General features: G+C 40.4%; 1 protein-coding gene across 1 annotated transcript in view; it reads right to left on the reverse strand.

Moving 5' to 3' along the window:
- The window catches only part of MYCBP2 (MYC binding protein 2), a gene marked incomplete in the record, with an annotated part of 5088083 nt that overhangs the window by 1178824 nt on the left and 3884240 nt on the right, over nt 1-25019 (reverse strand). Inside the window, 2 exon segments of the mRNA XM_044072904.1 lie at nt 5144-5276; nt 6689-6913. Coding sequence (XP_043928839.1) covers nt 5144-5276; nt 6689-6913 — 358 coding nt within the window.

The following is a 25019-nucleotide window of genomic DNA, read 5'->3' on the forward strand; positions in this document are numbered from 1 at the left end:
ATCACAGACACTCAGGTTAAAACAGCCCTCTCCAAAGCCAAAAACACAGCATCAATGGGACCGGACAGTGTCCCAGGCTGCATCCTACATGAGCTCAAAGACGAACTAACCCTTCAGGTAAACGCACTTTTCAAACTCAGCCTCTCCACGGGCTACGTACCCATAGAATGGCACACAGCATCGGTTATTTCGCTCACAAAGGTGGAGCCACAACAGACCCCGGGAACTATTGCCTGACTAATTGGTCTGCAAGGCTATGGAACGCATCATCATGGAACTCATTAACAGGGTCATTGGGAACCTCCAAACACTGGACCCTACCCAGTTCGGCTTTGTTAAGGGCAGATCATGCCTCCTAAACCTGGTGGACTTCTTTGAGACAGTTACCAAGGCTGTAGATGAGGGAAAGGTGCTGCACACAGCCTACCTAGACCTCGCAAAGGCCTTCAACACCATTCCCCATTCTGGTATTACAGACAAGCTCACCAGCCTGAACATAAACCCCTATGTCACAAGATGGGTTGTCAACAGGCTCACAGACAAGAACCCACATGGTGAGAGTTGCGGGAGCTAGGTCCAACTCTAAACCGGTTACAAGTGGTGTTCCCCAGGGCTCAGTCCTAGGACCCCTCCTGTTCGGCATATACTTCTCAGAGGTACAGGCAAGCACAGGAGGACTATGGCTGACCAAGTTCGCAGACGACTGCAAACTAGGGGCTATAATTGACTCTCCAGCTGACACAGACATCCTCCAAAAGAGTCTCACTGAGACGGATACTTGGTGTCAAAATCATGGCCTCAAGCTAAATGCCAAAATGTGCATAGTCATCCCCTTTGGAAAAAACAAAGTACCCACAAACTACCACATACCTAAGTATGGAAGACGTAATAAAGGATCTGGGGACCCAAGTAGATAGTAATCTCTCCTCTGATAATCACATTGCCAAAGTGGTTAGAAAATCCTTCTATGTGGCCCACCTAATCACAAAAGGGTTTGCATCCAGATCAAAAGAGGTCATTGTGCCCCTCTACTCATCAGATCCATCATAGAGTACAACGCCCCATTTGAGATGTACCTTACAAGACACCTGCAACAGCTGGAAAGACCACAGAAGTACCTCACCAAGAGGATCACTGGCCTCAAACAGATGCCCTATGCAGCTTGAATGAAGAAACTCCAGCTGTACTCGGTTGCATACCACCTACTCAGAGGTGATCTCTGCCTGACATACAAGGCCATGTCCAACCCAGAACTGATGCACATGCTCCACCTAAAGAAAACCATATCCCCTCAAGCCACACGCTCTAGGGATCTAAACCTCACCACAACAATAAATAGGATGTGCTGGAGGGATAGATTCCTGTCCCAGAGACTTCCCATGCTTTGGAACAAGATTCCAATCTACATTAGGCAGAGCTCCTCGCTAACACTCTTCAAGAGAAACCTTGACGAGTGGATGGGAAACAGAAAGTTTACCCCGGGGATCACTTCAGTGGCTCTGCTGGACAAGAGGCACATGGAACTAATCTAAGGGGTCAGTGAAAGCCAATTCATTCTGGCTAGGCTTATAAATGCCTTCAGGCAGATACCCTAGTACCTACCTATGAACCTATAATTTCATGGCCCTGGCAGAAGTGGCAGCCAAGTTCCCCTCAAACATATTCCCACTGAAGGGGGGCTTTGCCTCCTACATTTTCTTACATATTGTAACATCTTTCAAGGTTGCACAAACAGTGTCTGAGTAACTGACTGCTGTAATAAAGTGTAGAAAAACTGCACATTTGTTTTTACAGCAGACCTGCACCCTACTATCCCCTGTCATCTGAAGCAGTGTTTAGAACCATAACTAATATGGATGGTCATTCATTATCTAGACTACAACAGTATGTTTTAGCTACAGGAATTCTGAACAAGTTATTTGATCTTTCCTGGACCTTGTCACATTTATCAGACCATTTACAGGAGCTGGAGGCTGGGAATCTGGCTCAAAAGAGGTAGTTTTAAGCACATCCTTAAATGACTGGATGACCACAAGGACGGTTGCAGGTCTGAGATCCTCCATGCCCAAAGAGCTCCAGATACCCTTTATTTATCTCACAACTGCCTTTTATTAACCTTAGAGCTCTTCTGCACACCATTTAAAATGTTACCTGAGGGCTTCCCTGATGGATATAACTTACATAGGAGACTGAGAAGACATGAGTCCACTTCTCAGAATCGTAACCTAAAGGACAATAAAACTGGAAAGAGTAAGTAATCTCCTCTTCAACATCAACTTCTAACTTAAACATCTACTCCAATGAGGGGATCTTGTGTGCTCCTGGCTGGTGGAACAGTGACTGAAATGAAGGGGTACCCTTGAAGGAAAAGGAGGTATATGTACGTTTTGCCAATCTGCTAACTTTGTTCAGTAAAACACCTGTATTTGAAGAGAAGCACAGCTACATATTTCTCACAAATAAATGCAGTCCAACAGATACAGTGCTAATGAAAATGCACCTGAACCTAAAGCCTCAGTATATCTTGCTACCACTGCGATTGCTCTTTATAAAGTACAATTAAAATGGCAGGTATCCCTATAGTCTCTGTTTTTGGAATAAACAAAACAAAAATGTCCAAGAAAGATCACTGTTTAGCATTCAGTGCCAAAGTACTGTCCCTGCAGATGTCTGGGGACCAGCATATGGCTTTGATACAGTTGTATCTCTAAAGGCGACCAGGTTGAGCTGCAATTTCATAATTCTACTGCTGTCCTCTGAAGGAGCTTAAACAGATGGGGAGGCAGGAAAATGTGGCACTAGGGGCAGGGATAGACAGAGCTGTACCTTACAGAAACCAAAGCCTACAGGCCCTTGTGTGGTCACTGTAGTCACATGCTCTCTGGCTGCAAATTCATTAATTGCTATTTTCTTCAGCTACTCTATTTTTCTTTGATGGCTCCTGGTCTTATAAGCTTCTTAGACATACTTCTAGCAAGTTCTCCTACTGGCGAAATACTGGACACCTTTTTACCCAGTGCTACAGACTTCCTGATTTAAAAGAATGCCCAACATAAAAACATTTTCTTAACAATATAAATACAATGACCACAGGGGTAAACTAGTAATTTTTCCATAAACAAAAACAGTGGAATTCATAGTTCTTCAGGGAAATTTATCTCTTGCTGGCACACTTGTTGGTGAGCTTTTCTGGGTTCACCACTGGGCTTTGAAATATCCATCAATTAACATAATTTGTAAACAGCTGTTCAATCAACTGCTTAAGAAACAACAGCAAAAAACAAAGAAAAAAGATAGTTTCAGAGTAGAGTAAGAAAGCTCTGACTTTATTAATGGCCCTGGACACAGGAGTTGCTGCTGTGGAAGAGCCAGTAATGAAAAGGCTATGCTTGCTCACCTCTGACAAGTGGAAAGGGATGGGAAGCACATTCTGGGTTTTATGCCTGGGTTATAGTCTCTAGCGGAGTCCAGAGACCACACAGGACACCTGACACAAGGGGGTGGTGCCTGTGACAGTGACATGTGTTGCAGTGAATGACACCCCTCATAATCACCAAGCACATGTCCTGCCTCTTGGCTTGTAGAGCGGTTAAGCTGGGTACACTAGTATGTAACAATAAATAACTAAATAAAAATAAGCTGCTTATCTTCATGAAGCAGCAGTGGCACTCAGGCTTCCTCTCCTCTTCTTGCCCTATTGTTTAATACTTACCTGTTTCCTTGTGTCCCCAGTTAGGCACAGCCCAGTGGTCCTGAGGTCCACCACGGGGTAAATCAAACAGGGGAAATGCAGAAAAATAAGGTGAAGGATGGCTCATGTGGTACCATTCTGCCACAAACAGAGACCATCTAATGTTACTCAGCAAGGATCTGATGTTCCATTAAAAAAAAGAAACATCCCCAACCTATGGACTTAATAACCTATGGACTTAATCAGAAATTAGCCATTTTGGTATCAGGTCTAAAAGGAATCATCTACATTGGCAGTACCTGCACAAAACACCTGAACTGCAGATTCATCAGTCAGGCCAAAATACACTGCAGTAGATATCAATAAACCATAGCGGTCTCCCTCATACATACATACAAAAGAAGATAAATCAGGAAGAAGCAGCACTAAAACATTGACTTTTCAAGCAAACAGGCACTTCAAAAGTTGCATAAAGATGTGTGACAAGTTTGCAGACTTTACTTTCTATTAAACTGGTTATCAAAAGTTACTGTCACACACAGATACTCAATACATGCAGCTCTATGGATTAATTTGAAGTGTTAAAAAAATGATTCACATGTTTACATACAATGTGACCACCAGACTGGCACCATAATTAGGGATAAAACCCAGACTAGAATCCCAAGACCCAAGTTCAGTTAGCAGATCAGGTGCTGGTGGAGTCAAGAAAGGGAAGGATATGAGTAAGCTGCCAAGAGCTCACTCTTCCAGGGGGAAGTTTCACTCACTGCACTGAAGACACTTACTGGAGGAAAGGCATCACTACAAGCAGCAGCAGTCAGTACGGTTTTGGTCCTTGTGATAAGGTTCCAGGACTGTGCGTGGGAATGTGCATGCCTTTCGGCAAAGGCACTGCATACTCTCACATCAATAAATGTGCATGTAGCTGCCAAGGGGAAGAGGTCAGGGCAGTATAAAAAAAAAACAAACAAAAAAAAAAACGATTTGCTTCCTGGATGATGGTCTACAATGATGAACACCTGCCCCACCTGGACTGATGGCTGACAGGCATAAGGATAACAAGATTAAAAAAAAGTCTAACTGCCACTATAAAGTCCATGCAGAATGACTTCCGGTAGAAATAAGATGAAAATAAAACATAGGCAATATGCTGACAATCTTATGCAGCTGGATCCATAAATATTCCATAGTAATAAAATGCTGTGTGCTACCATGCGTAAATTTAATTTTAGTAAACCACATCCTCAGATAGCATTTTGGTTTTCAAAAAGCATTCGTCCATTTCTGGAATAAGGTACCTGTTATATTACAATATACCAAATGCCAAAGAAAGCCTTGTAAGATTATAATACAAAACCACACCTCAGATAATCTACAAAACAGTCTGTTGCTGGCAAAAAGCATAACATATATTAAAAACGAGATAATAAAGTAAATCCACAAACTTGCCATCTTCATGTCGGAGGTACTGGTTGTTTCCTCGATCTCTAGCCAGTGACCATGCCTCGCCTTCATCGTTCTCACAGAACTCTACCATGCTGTTCTTATCCAGCTGCACCCAAGTCCCTTCTGAATTGGTCACCTGGCACACACATGAACAGTGCTATTTAAAATGCAATTACAATCAGCAACATTGCAGACATTTCAAAGTGTTCATAGTATGATGAAACAGGGCTGATGTTAAATTAGAACATATTCAGCTACTTAAGCTGCACTGTGATTGGACAACAAATGAATTGCAGATATAAAAGCCACAAATACAGGCAGAACAAAATGGTCTCAATCACTGTGGATATCACAAAACCCATTTATCTTTGATATATGGCAGTTCTAGCCTAGAATGAAAAACAAATACTACTGGCTTGACATTTTCTTTGACTTCTGAATGCTACAATTTATTTTAAATTTGCCAGGATCAACTACAGTTGGATTAACTTATCAAGTTTCTCTCAGTTACTGTCAAATTTAAAAAAAAATCAAGAATGCCCCCCTCCCATCAGGACAGGGTTGCGGCTAATCAAGAGAAGGCATAAACAGTCAGCAGGCATGGGGCAAAATTATAAAAAAAAAGTGTGTGCACATACAGAAATGCACATATCTGTGTGTGTGTGTGTGTGTGTGTGTGTGTGTGTGTGTATATATATATACACACACACACACACATACATATATACACCCACACGCATCCACACAGTGAACCTACAAACTTTGAAAAAGTAAAGCAGAGGTTGGTACTAGTTTACAAATGGCATTTATTGAAAGAACTATAATCCAAGTATTAATAGCCAAGGGATATACTGTTTGTTGTGAAGGTGAGTCCTGTGATTCCTGATTGGGACCAACAGTTCCAGAATTAAAGAGTTACTCTGTAAACCACATTTAGAAATGATTTAAGACAGCACAGCAGACACGTATATGTATTTTAAAGTACAACTGTTTTAATTTCCTTCTTTCTTATATATTGAAACTGTTTTAGAAACAGCATGACACACCACATCCTCAAGCACATAAGCAGAACCTATAAATGCAATACCAAAGTAAAGGCTGATTAAGATATTCAGAGTTACATCAGTTACATAGGATGACAAGCAAACCTTTATATTTACCAGGATCCAAGAAAGAATTTATCCAGAATCCTAAACAGTAAATTTTGACAAACAAAACATTAAATGTGATAAAAATCAGTAACACCCTCTCCCAAAAGAAATTAGATGTAATTCATGGTGTTTTAAGGTAATCTTGTTTTTCGTAACTTGCAAATATCACTGAGACATTAAACAAACAAAACACTGTATTTTCCAGTTATGAATCACTTTCCAAGCTAACATGGCAGTATTATTAAGAGAAAGATAAAACATACATTTACAATGCCTCAACCGCTGAACAGTGAACATCTGCTGTAAGAACAGCTTGCAAAACTAACCTACAATTATTTATTTGATAAACAACTACAATATGGTTAAACTATCCACAATAAGACTCTTAAATCCATACCTCTCCCACAGCTTTGACTTTGTTTCCCAGAACTAACATTCCAATTGGGATACCTCTAAGGTTAGGGCAGCTTCGGATGTTGTGACCTGAAGGACCAGTCTTCACTACTTTATACACTCCAGGTCCACCATGCTGGAAGGGCCTGTCCAGCTCTCTCATCAATACTTCATGAGCATAGTGAGAATTCACATCTTTAAAACAATCCTCCACAGTAGGTCTAGACTCCTGGATGGTTTGGAAAAAGGTATATAAAACAAACAGTTAATTCTTTGACCAAGAACTAGAATGCTTACACTATGCAAATCTTTGACGTTTTTTTCATAACTATATGTTGCTACACATAACTTATTTACAAATCTTCAAAAGCATCTCAGCCAGCAAGTCCTTATAAAATGTACATTCTGCCAGCAGACAGCACTCCCAATCTTGGCTCTGTCCAACAGTTTCCATCTGGATCTTGCTATCCTCCTGGAATCTCCAATGTTATCACAGAGGGAAGCCCACATAGTAGGCCAAGTTGAACTTTGTCCTCAGTCTTATTTCCAGTTACAGTGGACAGTGATAACAGAACTGAGAAAAGACACAAATAAATGTCCCACCTTTGCTTCATTAGGAAAAGTGGATGAATATGTAAGACTTGCAGGCTGAAACATTCTCAATGACCTGAAGATAAGAGTATATAACTATGTATTAAATGATCTTTCTTAAAGGAAATCTCGGCCACTAGGTTCTTTATTTTCAAATGATTCCCATGGACTTATGCAAGTAAAAGAAGAGAAGCTAATCTAGAGGACTTTGCAGAACAGACCTGCAGAAGCCAGCTCAGACTCTGGGATAAACACTCAAGTTGTATTCACTGGTGAAAATCCAAGGATGGGACCACGAAACTGTGTTAGTGGATCCATGGAAAAGTACATCTTTCAAAAGCGAGTGGCCAAAGACACAATGAATTTGTAGAAAGAAGCACAACAGATATTAGCAGTAGCTTACATACTTCCTTATTACCAAAGGCAATGCCTAAGTCAACTGCGTAGGAACCTGCTGTGGCCCTGGAAAGACTAATCAAGCTGGAATGTTTGAAAGACAGTCATCACAATATGACCAAGCTAGAGAACTTCTAGAAAGAAAGAAAAATCCAGAATAGTTTTTGTGATCAAAAAGAAGGGAATGCAATGCTTGCATAGATGTGGCCTGCACAGCAAATGACTTACACGCCTTAATCCTACTTGAAGGACATACATAGTTGCTCTTCTGTGAATGCAGCACCAGGCTCTTAAGATATGATGGTTATCTGACTCAACATGAAATTTCAAAAGAAAAAAAAAACATAGCAAAAATCAAGGATTTGTCAAGAAACAATTCTAACCAGTTGAAGGCAAAGTAAGGAGTACAAACCCAGAGAAAAATCTAGAATTAAGAACATCAGATAAGCAACAGATAGTTTCTCTTGAACAGGAAACCATTGATAGAACAACTCAAATGGTCCAAAACACAGTGAAGAAAGCTTAAACTCCAACCTGGAAATGAGACTCCACACAGTGTTCCTCAGACAAAGGTTAAGTACATTAGAACGAGCAGTAAAATCAGAATTTCAAGGCTTTCTCAGGAAGACCTCTTTTCCCCAAAACACACTAACAGGTCTTCTCCAGTATTCTCCTTCATGTTCACTTTTAATTATTTGGCCATCTCACAACTGTAAAGTTTTTGAAAGATCACAAAAAGAAGGAAAAGGCTAGTCATACCATCCTCTCTCCATCTAATTTTTGCCCGCGAAAACAGGTGCAGTTCAATGAAGACTCGACTCACCACAACAGAGATAAAAAAATACTTGAAAAATAAAAAAGCAATTTAATTTTACAGAAACCAAAATCATCAGCATATACTACAGCATAAAAAAAATAGGGTAATCAACAAACCTTTTATCACAGCAGAACCAAAACTGATCAACTTTCAAACAAAAAATAAAACTGACTCTAACTACCAAAAGAGAATGTTACTGCGAAATATGTCATGTACTCCTTTACACATACCATCAGTACCTCTTCATACTTTTACCATCAAAATATACCACCACTTATACTAAGAACATTTTACTATCTTACTCCCTTTTTTCATTCTCCCCTCTCATCCCTTTCTATATTCCCGCCTCTGCCTTACACACATTTTCTTTATAACATATTACTTTTCTTATCTCTGTACCTAGTCATCTCTCTCAAGAGTTACTGCAGCTAAACTGTTCTTATCCCTTTAAGTCCACCTACCTAACTTTCAAAATTAACCTTCATGCTGTATGTCACTGAATCATTTTGTATATATTAGAACAATAAGTTGCTCTATTATTCTTTCTCACCTTCTTTCCTGTATATCATGCTAGTTACCTTATATATTTCTTTAATGTTATTATTCCAGGAAGAGGACATCAACACACAGCTTACCAAAGATGAGAAATATGCCCACCAGGAGGGATGGGAGTGAACTGACTGGTCCAGGATCTTATCATTCTATTTACCTGGAATACCTCTGACAGTTTTCATGGACCTGGAGTGGACTGATTATCATGGCTAAGACAAAGAGAAGTGGCTTAACTTTTCAGAGCTGGTGTTACCACAGACACACATGCTCAAGAGTTCAATGGCTGGACATTTTTTCAGTTTTGTAACAAAGCATATTATTAACTTATGGTTAGATCCAAAGGCTCAAACATAAGAAAAAAAATGACAGAAATAACTGACAAACTCAAAAGGCTATTACATTTTGCTTTAAAAAAACAGGTGTGACAAATTGATCCTAAAGGCTCAAACTTCTGTTGTGCTACTAGAAAGACTATTATACAAATGAACCATGTATAAATCTCAGCTGTGGACATAGTGTAAAGCCTATGCTAAATACAGGTAACAAGTAGACATACTCTCTCTTAAATGTGGGAAAAGGAGCAACATAACTAATTTTCACCCAAGTGATAGTTACAATGTTAAGTAAGGGAAACTATAACTTCAAAAAAGCATGCTGGTAGTAAAGTTGTACCTGGACAAAATGGTAAATTATCTTTTAGAATGGTTAAAAAAACTACATTATGTTACTGTGCAATTGCCAAATTAATTTAGTGCAATGTTTGCAAGTAGGGTAGCACATAATAAAAGAGCAGTATAAACACAAGAAGAAAACTATTACTAACAAAGCAGTATAAATGGTATGCATTCCTGGTGATAAAACACAGTATATCCTACGAGACAGACATACAGTCTGAGTTTGGAAAGGTAAGCCATTCAGTTGAATTGTTTCCGATTTAACATATGAGATAGTAATAGGGAAAAATCTTCCCCACTTTATACAGCTGTGGTGGCAATGGGAAAAACATTCTGTTGACAAACAACTCTTTTCAGTGTGTGAGGAAGTGAACCAGCAGGTGAATAAACCTACTATTATGCATAAACCTAAGTCAGGAAAGGGAAGGGGGAGCAGTGACCAGACACATTCACTGGAGTGTATGACTCCAACAAAGACCATAATATACTGCTAGAAATGTCTAAACGTAAACATATTTGGTTAGGAATACAAAGAAAAAAAGAATCTACACCGGTCAGAAAGGAACCTATACACTAAATATTGCAGTCTAGAATTGTTGCAAAGCAGGGTGTAGATGTGTTACCACAGCCTGAAAATAAGGTGACTGAAGACCAGGGAGTACTCAATATAAATGTGTTTTCAGAAGAAATGAAATTAGAATGCCTTGAAAATACACTTGAGCTGAATTCTAACTAATCTTTCCGTCAAACTAAAACAGAATACCCCAGTAGCTATTCAGTCAGTTAGCTAACAGTATTAGGGCTAGGAGCTGTTAAAGAACTACTTCCTGTAAACCATGGTTTGATTACCTCAGCCTCCACTTCCCTACTATGTGTCTAAGCAAGCTGATTTGCAGACAGTGCATTCAGGTAACCCATGAGAAGGGACACTTGTATCCAATAGGCTTAACTTGGTTAACAAGTTAATAAAATAAAACAGAAAATAAAAAGGAAGAGAATTCTATACATCAGGTTAAAAAAGAAAGGTAGCAAGAAAATTAAATAAGGAAAAGATGGCAAATGACACTAAAGAATATTGATGTAAGTTGCCTTTTCTAGGAAAGGAGTGAGACACTGATGCACCAAGTGCCTGCACAGGCAGAGGAGGTGGCAGTGCCTTCTACCTCAGGACAGCCTGACCCTGAGAATCACCAAGGTTAGCTGGCCTTTGGGTAAGCCAGTCAAATTTTAAAAAGGAACAGTGGGAAGATAACACTATGAACACAGCAAAAGAAAATCTAATTAGGACAGAGAGGAATGCAGTGTGTCAATTACTAGTAGCTCAGCCTTTTAGAATCAAATGATGAGATTAGTATATAGCCATATGCTATGAAGACACACAATGGACAAGACTAAAGAACAGATCCATGTAAGGTTTTAATGGCCTGGAATTAATGAAAGAAATTGAGAAAGTACAGTTGTGTACACTTACCATAAATGTAGATGTTCGAGTGTATTCACTGTTGCAGTCATTACATTTGGGTTATCTGCTTGCAGTAGCCCTCAGTTGGCCTGATTAACAAAAATCTTGGGTCCTGCGTCAGTTGCTGTCCCTTCTTCCATGACGTCAGGGGTATAAAACATACAGCTGATGCCATTACATCAGTTTTTCTTGCCCCAGATGTCAGGTGCCCCCCCTAATGGGAAGCAATTAAATCTATAATACAAGGATATACCTCCAACAAAAAAGCAAATACACCAAAAAGCTTTATGAGCATAGTAAGTGAGAGTAGAGGTATAGCCAAAAGAGGAAAGGGGGCTGGAGGGAGGGTAACCAGGACTGCAACAGTGAATACACTCGAACATCTACATTTATGGTAAGTGTACACAACTGTATTATGTTCTTCGTGTTTCACTGTTGCAGTCATTACATTTGGGTAGATTCCCAAAGCTAAGGTTGGGAGGAGAAATTCAAATAGAATTAGGACCAGCTATAAGGCCCTGCAAGACTGCAGTGGCAAAACCAGCTCTGGATTTAGAGAAAATTGGCAAAAGATAATGCTTGGTAAAAGTACGTACAGAACTCCAGGTAGCAGCTTCTAGGATGTCCCTTGTAGGGACGCCCCTGAGAAAGGCTGTAGAGGTAGAAGCAGCCCTGGTTGAATGGGGTCTGATGCCCTGTGGGATAGGTTTTCCATGGTGCTTATAGCAGAAATGAATGCAGTGGCATATCCGTTTTGAAATGGTTTGCTTTGAAATAGCTGTTCCCTCTGTCCCTGCAGCAAATGCCACCAGCAGTTGTTCAGATTTCCTTTGAGGTTCAGTCCTGCCCAAGTAAAATCTAAGTTGTCTGTGCACATCTAAGGATTGCAGTATCCGTTCCCCTTTGTTCTGTGGGTTAGGAAAGAAGGTAGGCAAATGAATGGACTGATTAAGAGCCACACTGGATACCACCTTGGGTATGAAGGAGGGATTGGTTCTGAGGGACACCCTGTCCTCATGAAAGATGATGAAAGGCTCCACTGCCATAAGGGCCTGTAACTCAGATACCCTTCTTGCAGAAGTGATTGCTAAAAGGAAAGCTGTTTTCCAAGAAAGGAATTTTAAATCTGCAGTAGCAGCTGGCCCAAAAGGAGGAAGAATGAGTCTCTCCAAGACAAAAGTTAAGGTCCCAGGCAGGAGTTGGAGCTCTCCTCGGTGGCCATAAATGTTTGGCCCCTCTGAGGAACTGCTTGAGCAGTGGGTGAGGGAAGAGAGGAGGCTCTGTGCTATAATGAGCTGAAATGGCTGAGGCATGAATTTTGATGGAGGAAAAGGACAAGCCCTTATGAAGCATCTCAGTCAAATATTGTAGAATCTGAGGTAAATTGAGCACTGCTGCCCTCATCCCTTGAGATTGGTTCCAGGTACAAAATCTTTTCCATTTTGCAGCATAAGATTTTCTAGTACTAGGCCTCCTAGCCTCTAAAATGATATCCATCACTGATTTACTGAGGGGTGGTAAAGGAGAGATTAGGTAATTAGCCAGGCTGCTAGGTTCAGGGTTTGCAGCTGAGGGTGCAGAATCTGGTTCTCCTGCTGAGACAACAGGTAAGGAGTCTGAGGCAGGTGCCATGGGGCCAAGCGTGACACACTGCGCAGGAGGGTGTACCAGTGTTGGCATGGCCAGTCTGGTGCAATTAAAATCATCCTTGGCTTGTCCTGTTTGATCTTTAGTAGTACCTTCGAGAGCAGAGGCAGAGGAGGAAAGGCATAAACTGATAGGTTTTTCCAGCTGAAGGATAGAGCATCCACTTTCCAAGTTAGTTTGTGGGGAATCCTTGTGCAAAATTTGTCCAATTGATGGTTCTATGGGGAGGCAAACAGGTCTATATCTGGGCTCCACCACTGGCTTGTCAGCATGTTGAAAAATCTTGGTTCCAGTTTCCACTTGTGTGGGTCCATGAGGTTTCTGCTTAGTTCCTCTGCCAGTGTATTTAGTTTTCTTGGCAGGAATTGAGCTTGTAGATTCACTTGGCAGCTCAAGACTGTGTTCCACAATGCCATGGCTAGACTGCAGAGGGGGAAAGAGTGTGTCCCCCCCTGCTTGTTTATGTACCACATGACCGTGGTGGTGTCCGTCTTTACCATTAGTTGTCCTGGAAGAATGTGGTCCTTGAAGGCTGTCAGAGCATTCTGTACAGCTAACACTTCCTTTTGATTTATGTGTAGGTGCATTTGACTTGGGTTCCATTTGCCCTGAATGCACTTCCCTGCCAGGTGAGCCCCCCATAATCTGATGCATCTGTAGTTAGGGTTTGGGCAGCAGGGGGTAGTGTGAATGGCAGTCCCTTGTTTTGGTGGCAGGCCTCTGCCCACCATAGTAATTCCAGGCGTAGGAAAGGTATGATAGGAATCATTGTTTCCAGGCTGTGACAATGTTGACTCCATAGACTTTTTAAGTACCACTGTAGTTTCCTCATATGCAGTCTTGAACATGGAATTAGAAGAATGCAGGAGGCCATGAACCCCAAGGCTTGCAGTATTTATCTTGCATAGCAGGGTTTTTGTGGCCACTTGTTTGAAGTAAGTTACCTAATTGAATGAATTTGCTTCTCTGGAGTGAGGAAAGTTGTCTGGGCAGTTGTTTTCAAGCTTGCACCCAGGAATGTAATCTGTTGAGAAGGTACCAGTTGTGATTTCTTTTTGTTTATGGTGTACCCCAGACAAGTTAGAACCCTTTTTACAAACGCCAGATGATTTAGAAGTATGTCCTGGTTTTCTGCCTGAATTAGACAATCGTCCAGGTATGGATATATTTGAATATTTCCTTGCCTGCATAATGCAATAACTGGAGTCAGGCACTTTGTGAATACCCTGGGCACAGTAGACAGGCCAAAGGGCAGTACAGAGAACTGATAATGCAAGTAGCCTGCTTTGAAGCGTAGGTATCTTCTGCAAGATTCCCTGATTGGGATGTGCAGGTATGCTTCTTTTAAATCTAGAGTTGCTAACCAGGCATCTTTGCCTACCATAAGAAGTAACTGGTGAAGAGTCAGCATCTTGAATTTTGTAATGTCCAGAAAGGTATTTAGAGTAGAATTGGACACCATGATTTGTCTTTTCTGGGTACCACTAAAAGCCTGGAATAGAAACCTTACCCCTTTTTTTCTTCTGGTACTGGTTGAATAGCCCCCATGTTTAAGAGGGAAAGTACAACTTTTTGAGCCTCTGCCCACTGATTTGGGGGCAGGTCTGGCCACCCGTTTGGTGTTGGCAACGTGTGGAAATGAAATCTGTATCCCTGGGACACTACATTTAAAACCCATTTGTCCTGGGTTATGAGTTCCCAGTTCTTTGCATGAAGAGCAATCTTTCCCCCCAAAGGGGCGGCTAAAAGGTAAGTGCTTGGCAATTTTAAAAGGAAGTCAATGAGACAGTTTACCATAGGGGGGTGTCTTGTTATTTCCAGATTTGGAAGTGGAGGCCCCCCATTGCTTAGTTCTGAGAGTCCCCTGGGACTGAAACCTGGTGCTTTTGGTGTGTCTGGGTTTGGCTTGAGAGGATCTGGAAGGAGCTGGTAAAGACCAATTCTTAGTAGGCCAGTGCCTACTAAACTTTGGAGGATGCACTTGTAAGAAATCTTTCACAGTTTGCATAGATTTAGCTTTATCTTCCATCTTTTTTAGAACTTCTTCAGCCTTATTGCCAAACAGGCGGTCCTGATTTAAAGGAACATCCAACAATTTTGCTTTAACATGATCAGGCAAAGATTGCTCCTTAAGCCAAGCATGCCTTCTAAGCACAGACCCAGTAACAGCAGCCCTGCAGGAGGCCTCTAAAGAATCAAAACCACATTGCAAAGTATGTTTTCCAACTTGTTCAGCAGAATGCAATAAATCCTGTAAATCTTTATTTTCCACACAGTCAGGAATCAACATCATTTTCTGTTTAAGCAGTCCAGTAATATGCTGTTGATATTTTAACATATGAAACTGGCAATTTAATGCTCTGATCGCCAAGGTTGCAGAAGTATAAACCTTCTTACCCCATCTATCCAGCACCCTGGAGTCTCTATCAGAAGGGGTAGGATTTTTAGCAGTGGAAACCTCAATGCCCTTGGACGCCTGAGAAATAGTTTCTGGATCTGCAACAGGATTTTTGAAAAGGAACTTGTGAGACTCAGGAACCCTGTAGTATATGTCAGGTTTACTAGGAGCCGGAGGCAGGGAATCAGGGGCCATACTGGATTCATCAACAATGTCTAGTACAGGAGGTATAGCCAAAGCCTATGTTGAGGTAAAAGCCTCTTTTTTGAATCAGAAAATTCCTGACTTTCCCAGTGGAAATGCTCCCTTAAGGTATGTAAAGTTTCCGCAAAAGAAAAATCCTCAGGTGGAGAAGCAGAAGAAATAGAATCCTCTGCATCAGAATCCTCATAAGTAGGTATGGACAAATCCAGGTCATTAGAGGAAACAGAATCCTGATCAGAAGATTCATAATCAAGCTCAACCCTACGCCTCATGGGGGGGGGGGGGGTTGACTACCCCTGATTAGAGTAATTAGATCTTCAGCCATTTTGATCATTTGTTTTTTAGGCATAGGGGCCTGAACATGTGGCCTGGGCGTCGATTTTTTAGACACAGATCGAGATTTAGGCCTTAGTAATGAAGGTGGAGTTGATTTAATAAGCAAGTCTGTAAGCCTGAATACACCCTCAGAAGCTGGTGCCTGCACAGCGGCTCTGGACCCATCCAAGGAAGAGACATCCGTGGGTTCCATAGGTGAAGCATCTCACGGCATACCGGACTCCGAATGGGTCTCAGTAGAGGCCTGCGAATCAGAAGTAGCGGGTATCAGGTGCTGCGAAAGCACCTCACTGAGTACAGGGAACTGGCGACTGGCTTAGGAGAAGCGTCGTTGGCATTTTGGACCTCGGCAGCTTGTCTCTGGCTTTATCTTTGCATTTTTTCAGAATCCCGGTAATCGGATGGCTAACCGACAACATTTCCGGATAATTAAACCAAGCACCGAAACATTTAGAGGCAAAAATGTACCGACGACGGATAGTGCACTGATTAAATAAAGCACAAAACAGACAGCAAGGTACATTGTGGTCAGGGCCTAGGCAAGGAATACAGTACGAATGAAAATCTTTGTGAGGTATTTGCTTTCCACGTAATGCAATTATTAACTTTTACAGACATCAGTAAGGAGCAAGAAAAAGTTTCCCCAATGGGGTACTTAGCGTTAAGTTGAAGACTTCGGTTCTGAAACTTGAAAACGAAAATTTCAGGAGTCGGCCGACCGGCACTTGCGAACTGCTTCTGCTTCGGGCACCGTATGGCAAGAAAGACTGATGTAATGGCTTCAGATGCATGTTTTATATACCCCTGACGTCATGGAAGAAGGGACAGCAACCGACGCAGGACCAAAGACTTTGTTAATCAGGCCGACTGAGGGCAACTCGCCAGCAGATTACCCAAATGTAATGACTGCAACAGTGAAACACGAAGAACATCCTGGGGTTTCTGCTGTGTCTGGGTTTAGCTCGAGAAGACTTGGAAGGGGCTGGAAAGGACCAATTCTTAGAGGGCTAGTGCCTATTAAATCTAGGAGGCTGAACTTGCAAGAAATCTTTAACAGTTTGCATAGATTTAGCTTTATCTTCCATCCTTTTAAGAACTTCCTCAGCCTTGTTGCCAAACAGGCAGTCCTGATTTAAGGGAACATCCAACAATTTACCTTTAACATGATCAGGCAAAGATTGCTCTTAAGCCAAGCATGCCTTCTGAGCACAGACCCAGTAACAGCAGCCCTGCAAGAGGCCTCTAATGAATCAAATCCACATTGCAAAGTATGTTTTCCAACCTGTTCAGCAGAATGCATTAAATCCTGTAATTCTTTATTTTCCGCACAGTCAGGAATCAACATCATTTTCTGTTTAAGCAATCCAATAACATGTTGCTGATACTTTAACATATGAAACTGGCAGTTTAAAGCCCTAATGGCTAACGCTGCAGAAGTGTAAACCTTCTTACCCCATCTATCCAGCGCCCTGGAGTCTCTATCAGAAGGGGTAGGATTTTTAGCAGTAGAGGCCTTAATGCCCTTGGGTCCCTGTGAAATAGTCTCTGGATCCGCAATAGGATTTTTAAAAAGGAACTCGTCTGAATCAGGAACCCTGTAATATTTGTCAGGTCTTCTGGGAGCAGGAGGCAAAGAATCAAGGGCCAAACTGGATTCCAAAAAAGCATCATCAACAATGTCTAGTACAGGAGGAATAGCTAAAGGCCTATGCTGAGGCAGGAGTAAGAAATCCCTAAGCCTCTTTTTTTGAATCAGAAAAATCCTGGCTTTCCCAGTGGAAATGCTCCCTTAGAGTATGTAAGGTTTCACCAAAAGACGAATCCTCTGGAGGGGAAGCAGAGGGAATAGAGTCCTTTGCATCAGAATCCTCATAAGTAGATAAGGCAAATCCAGATCATCAGAAGAATCAGAAAAAAACAGAATCCTGGTCAGAAGATTCATAAACAACTTCAGTCCTAGATCTCTTAGAAGGGGGAGGTTGGCTTTTCCCTGATTAGAGTTATAAGATCTTCAGCCATTCTTATCATTTGTTTTTTAGGCATAGAGGCCTGAGCATGCGGCCTGGGCGTCGGTTCTTTAGGCATGGTTCGAGATTTAGGCCTAAATGAAGAAGGAGGTATTGGTTTAATATGCAAGTCCGTAGGCCTGAATACACCCTCAGAAGCCAGTGCCTGCACAGCGGCTCCAGACATATCCAAGGTAGAGACATCCATGGGTTCCATAGTTGAAGCATCTCGCGGCACACCGGACTCCGAATGGGTCTCAGTAGAGGCCTGCGAATCAGAAGTAGTGGGTATCAGGGGCTGCGAATGCGCCTCACTGAGTACCGGTGAACTAGCAACTGGCTTAGGAGAAGCGTCATCGGCAGTTTTGGACCTCGGCGGCCTGTCTCTGTCTTTATCTTTGCATTTTTCAAAATCCCGGTAGTCGGATGGCTAACCGACAACATTTCTGGATAATTAAACCGAGAACCAAAATATTTAGAGGCAAAAATATACAGACGGCGAACAGTGCGCTTATTAAATAAAGCAAAACACTGCGTCGTGGTCAGGGCCTAGACAAAGAATACAGTATGAATTAAAATCTTTATGAGGTATTTGCTTTCCACAAGTAATGCAATTAACTTTTACTGACACTGGTAAGGAACAAGAAAAAGTTTCCCCAACGGGGTACTTGTCTTTAGTTGAAGACTTCGGTTCTGAAACTTGAAAACGAAAATTTCAGGAGTCGGCCGACCGGCACTTGCGAACTCCTTCTGCTTCAGGCACCGCACGGCAAGAAAGACTGATGTAATGGTGTCGGCTGCATGTTTTATACCCGACGACCTGTTGTCATGGAAGAAGGAACAGCAACCGACACAGGACCCAAGACTTTGTTAATCAGGCCAACTGAGGGCTACTGCAAGCAGATAACCCAAATGTAATGACTGCAACAGTGAACCACGAACATCTTCCATGACAGATGCCCAGAGTGCCAGAAAACAGACCCTTATCCAGTTTTTAAATATATTTTGAATCCAATACCTATATTTGTCTATTACATTAACCAATTCCATTTTTTGCCTTTCTCCTCAGTAAACTTTCTTGTCACTGACTTTCACATACATTTAGAATGCTATGCTAGTCTATCCATCTGAGGATGATATACTGAGGTTTTAGCCACTTAACATTAAAGGATTGGTAAAGTCCATTGTCTTGCCCTTGAGGAGAGAGGGCAAGACAAGACAGACCATGAGAAAATTTGAGGCTGCCCATCCAATTATCTAGGTTCTCCTTGAAGGTGGCCAGGGTGCTTTCTCTGCTTGATATATAGCGGAAGTTTGTTCCAGAGGTGAGGGATATGTTGAGATATGAAAGCTTCACACCATTGTGTCTTATTTATCTGGTGATGAAGGTTTAGTTCATTTAACCTACTATTTAATATACCATTAGTTCTGCAAAAGGATAGGAGATCAAATAAGGCTAAATCTTTCATGGCATGAAAGGCTAGACATAGATCTCCACGGAGGAGTTTGTAAGAGACTGAGTACAGAGAAAGAGCTGCCAGACTCTCCTGATAACTAAAAAGCTCAGTGGCCTCAAAAATCTTCGTTATCAGTCTCTGAAGTCTCTTAAGTTGTGTGATATGTTTAGATAAATACATGTCAAAAGGTTTACAGCACTATATTCAATAATGGGTCTGATAATATATAATTAAAAGGGAATTAAGACTTCTTTGGATGTAGCGGAGATGCCTTTGGAAATTAGATGAGCCACATAAAAGGCTTTCCATACTACTGTGGAGACATGATGGTCAAATGACAAGGAATTATCAACAAAAGTACCTAAATCCCTTAAAACATTGTATAATTTTGATGGTGCATCTCCTATATGGTAAGGGAAACAGTTTTATTTACCAAAATGAACTATGCCACATTTTTTATATTTAATTTGAGACCACTGTCCTTGCACCAGTTACTAACATGGTCTAAGCTGTGTTGAAGCAAATGTGAGTCAGTTGAAGACTGAATAAAAACACCCAATTTGCAGTCATCTGCAAACTTAGTTAAACATAGACCAGAAGTGCTGGTCTGAAGGTCTAAGAAATATATGCCAAATAGAAGAAGACCCAAAACTTGAGCTCTGTGGTACACCACTGGTAAATATTTTACATTCAGAAGTGGCACCTGCTACTGTAGCCACATGGGTTCTGTCATACAACCAGGTAAGCTCTACACCCGCACAATATAAGGATTTATATTCAGACTTACAAGCCTGTCAATAATGCCTGCATGGGGAATAGTGTCAAAAGCCTTGGCTAGGTCTAAATATAAGGTATAATCTGCATAGTCACTGTTCACTACTTCAGTTACTTTTTCAAATAAACTAATGAGGTTAAAGAGGAAGGACCTTCCTTTGAAGCAGCACACTAAACTGCACAAGCCTGCTGGTATATAAAGCTTGTAAGGCTCCACTCCTGCAAAATCAGGACAATCGAAATGCAGCCAACACCTTCACAGAAACTGAACAATCAAAATCAAACACTCCAATCCCTCACTGAAACCCAAGCTCAGGAAGCTGCTCTCAAAGGACCAATCAAAATGCAGCCAACTGCCGCAAAGAAACTGGCTATTTAAAATTGAACACTGCAGTCTCTCACCGGAAACCAAACTCGGCTGCCATGTGGAAGCCTCTGCTCTCACCAATGGCTGGAACATTGCAGACCCAGTCCTAGGAAGATGATGCTTCCTTCTACGGTTTCAAAACATTGATAGAGCCAAGGACTCGTGGAAGAAGAACCAATGGAAGTGAAAAATAATCTTGGAGAAAAGGCTGAAAATATGCCTGAAGAGAGAGCTACTACTGCAGACTGTCTTCCAACAGTATAAAGCTGAACTGAAAGATAAGACTGTGTACACAATACTTCACTTTGCTTGGAGGAATCTACTTTATCTGCACTGGTGCATACAATAAAACTGCATTATTTCAGAAGGACTGGTGGTCTCACCTGCATTAATCTTCCACACAGCATGAAAGGCTTATTTAATGCAATGGCCAAGTCATCATATTCCTAAAAAATATGTTCCTAATTACCTCTCTCCTTTCCATCATACCTCTATCATTTATTATTTGCCTGAGGAAATTTTTTTCTGATGTGTTTGAAAGCCTTCAATTAAATATATATGTTTATATGAAATATAATTTCTATCCAGTCTAGCCCAGTTACAGTACCTTGGGGAGCAAGATGTAAATTCTGTGTTCTTACAACTGAATTAATACCTTCCATACCAAATATTCTTGTACATTTTTTCAGAAATATGCATACTTTCTTATAATATCCTTTCTAGGTCCCATATACACACTCACTAATGCAAATCAGGTTCCAGTCCCCTCTCATAAATAATATTCCCTGTTGAAGGACTATTTGTCTTCAAATTCTCTTAAGCTCTATAACAGTAGGTTTAGGTGGAATACAAGTATTTACCAGAATAATCCTCCTCCAATGTCAATAACTCCTTACTACCACAAACCTACCATTACTGTAATATTTTTCCGCTTCTGTCACCACTGGATCACCTCTAGCAATCAGTATTTTCTCCCTCCTTTCCCTTTGTCCTTGACATTCTGCTGAATGCCCATATTGACACTCTTTCTTAGTCAAATACAAATCATCATTTCTATCTAAAACTGTATCCTACAGCATCACTGTTTGCACCCTGCACTTAACATAATTCAATACTCTCTCTTTTTTGTCTTTACCTCTCAGGCTACTTACATTATATGACAACACGGACAGAATAACCACTATGATAGAAAACTATTACTTTCATCTATTACATGACAGTTTTTTTTAAATATCTCTGTTTGGCTTCCATGCACAAACTGATGTTTAGAAGTCTGATCTGTTATGTAGTCGTTTCTTCACATTGACATCTGAGCCTATGTCAAATTTACAAGACTTTTTTTCTTCAATGAAAAATTTCAAACAAGAAACTAAATAGATTTTCAGAAGCCTCTAGCCCTTTCAATTTACAATAAGCACAAAACTCTACATAAAAAATGAAGCTTACCCACCCAGACAAGAGTTGCCGCAAATTGATAACTGTACCCAGAGGCACTTCCTATTCTAAAATTCAAAGTAGGAAAAGTGTGATGAGAACTCCACCAGGCACAAATAAATCGAAGCTCCAAGGTAAAATTGCTTTTAATAAGCACTTTGAACCACTCCACAACAAAGACTGGATCAAATAAAGACAAGCAAAACAAAATAACGTATCCACATACACGTTTAACGCCAACTTCATCAGTTATACATCCATTTTAAAACTGAAATGCTTTTATATGCTGTTTGAATTTAGTCATAGGTCTGTTGTCCAATCCTTTAACACATTCAATTAAGGTTCATTTAATTGAATGATTAATTCATAAAAACTATGTAAAAAACTAAATAAATAAGTCCAATTCTCTAAAAACATATAATCTCAACTTATACCCTTTTTATTATAATTTGTCTAAGAATTTAAAACCTTTAATACATTTAAATACATTTAAATAAAACTTTTAAAATGTTTCGAAACGCTCGAAATGGACAATGATTACCTTAGACACTGTACTACCCTAAATATTGTACCTAAGGGCTTAAGGGTTTGCAAATACCCTAACAATGTCACTGAAGGGTCTGAATTTCATACTGAGCTCATTACTATTTTTGACAATTGTGGTTTAAATGTAATGAAAGCTATTATTAACAACAATGAAAGGTTAATGCAAAAGTTGCATGGTGACATAGAGAAAATTAACAAAGCTATCACAAATGATTTGTTATACACTGTTGAGGCAAATAAGAGAAAATATGAGAATGTTTTTGAAAATGTTGATACTAAATGTAAGGAGGTTCAGAACAGGAAGATAGGGAAAATAAAAAGAGACCAAGTGGAATACAAAAATAAAACTCATTACCCTAGACCTAGAATTACTCACAGGAATGGGTATGACAAATGGAGGAAAGATGACAACTTTGAAGGAGAATGGGGAAACGGACACTGAAGAACAACAACAAGAAATATTAGAGACAGACGAGTATCCCCATTAAGGAGATCAGAGAGGCTTATGCAGCAGGGTAGGGTTTATTACAATTCAAAAAACTACAGGGGGAGGGGGGGGAGATCTTACCAGACGACACGTCAAGGTTGGAACTAGAAGTTGGTATTTCTAACAACTTGAATACCTGGACTTTCAATGGGTTCAACATATACAATTATTCTAGTGTCAGCATCAACAAGAGTTGGTTTGATCTTTTTCCAAAGGCTTCACCTTTGTTCCCACACAAAAAACGGACATTTTCAAATTATTGATAGACATCAAGTTGTTTATCCGGAAAAAGAATTTAGAACTTTTCTTCAAGGACAACAAGTCTGATTTTCAAGAACAGGGGTTGAAGCGGAAAAGTACATTCAACCCTCCAACTCACCCTCAACTTAGGAACTTTGAATTAAAAGTTGAACATGAAATAAGAAATCATTTGACAACAAGAACTTTTCATTCAAATTTAACCCAGGAAGAAAAAACACTTTGAGAGTCATTAGTGAAAATCACAATCTGAGGGTAATGAAACCTGACAAAGGAGGAGGGGTTGTGGTCATGGAAACAATACAATATGAAGGGAAAATGTTGGACTTACTAAATGATTCAGACAAATACACTAGGGTATCCATCAACGAAGTGAATTTAGCATACAGAAGGATTCACTGTTTACTATATGACATGTTAATGCAAGGTTCCATAGATCAAAACACTTACAAATTTTTGGTTGTGGACAAACCAAAAATTCCCTGCATTTTCGGGATACCCAAAGTCCACAAAAGTGCCTGTGACCCGCCCCTAAGACCAATTGTGTCAGCGGAAGGATCAATTACAGCTCCCTAGCCAAGTTTGTTGATCACAAGATCAAACATGTACTCGAGGGATGTGAAAATGTTCTAAAAGACTCTTGGGATTTACTGAGAAGAATTAAACCCTCAATATACAGTGAAAACACCTGCTTTGGAACCATGGGCGTGATTGATTTGTTTGGTTGTATCCCCATGATTTAGGCCTTTCTTGGTTTGAAGAAAAATTAATTGAAAGTAAAAACTGACACAGACTGATTTCGTTAACACTTTAACATTCATGGAAATTGTATTAAAAACAATTTCATCTACTTCCAAGGAGTACTTCAAACAAGAAAAGGGGTTGCGATGGGTGCACACTGTGCACCCACATATGCCAATATTATAATGGCCTTTTGGGAAGAAACTTTTCTTCTCAATTCTCCTTTGATGAACGAATGCTCCCTTTATACTAGGTATCTAGATGATTTGTGTTTTTTTTGGAGTGGCAGTGAAGAAAATTTCAACAACCTTTTGACCTTCGTCAACAACACCTCCACATTTTTGAAATTTACTAGTAACTTTGACAAACAGACATTAAAATATCTTGATGTTCACATAGAGAAAAAGAGGGGAACCTGTCATCAAGAATTTTCAGGAAAGAAACCTTCTCCAACTCTTATTTGCACTACACCAGTTGCCATCCCCCCCACCAGAAAAAAGGGGGTGTTGAAAGGGCAATTGGTTAGGTGTAGCAGAATGACCTCTGATAACAAAGTTTTTCTTGAAGAAACTGAACTGTTAAAGAATCTTTTTACCCAGAGAGGGTACCCTCTAGAGATGTTCAACAAGGTGTTGGAGGAAGTCAATACAAAAAGAGCAGACACTTTTGCCCCTATTTTAGGGAAGGAAGAAATACTGACCCACAATTTAGGTTCAGCGGGCAATTTCGCTGAAAAGGGGACAGGATTAATAACTACCTTTAGCGAACAATCAGCTTTTGTCAGGAACATATTTTCTAGAGAATGGGATAGCTTTTCAAAATTTTCAGATCTTGAATCTATCTTTGATAAAGAACTAACCCATGTATATCGTAGAGGGAAAAGTATCAAGAATTACCTTGAAGCAGGGATGAAAAACAACAAGTGTAATAACCAAGAAAAATCCAAGAAAGGATTACAAAAGTGTGGGAGATGTAATTATTGTACCTACCTGATCTGTGGGGAAAGTATGGTTTTAGAAGCAAGGAAAATGACCATACATTTAAATTCATTTGCTAACTGTGACACCAAAGGCATCATATATTTAGCTGTTTGCAAAAATGTCCCTCTTTCTACGTTGGAAAGAGCGAGAGAAAGCTCACACAGAGAATATACGAGCACTTATATGATGTCAGGGTGAAGAAAGAAAA

Source organism: Protopterus annectens, chromosome 5.part1 (assembly GCF_019279795.1).
Source record: "Protopterus annectens isolate FY-2018-M chromosome 5.part1, PAN1.0, whole genome shotgun sequence".
NCBI classification, from domain to species: domain Eukaryota; kingdom Metazoa; phylum Chordata; order Ceratodontiformes; family Protopteridae; genus Protopterus; species Protopterus annectens.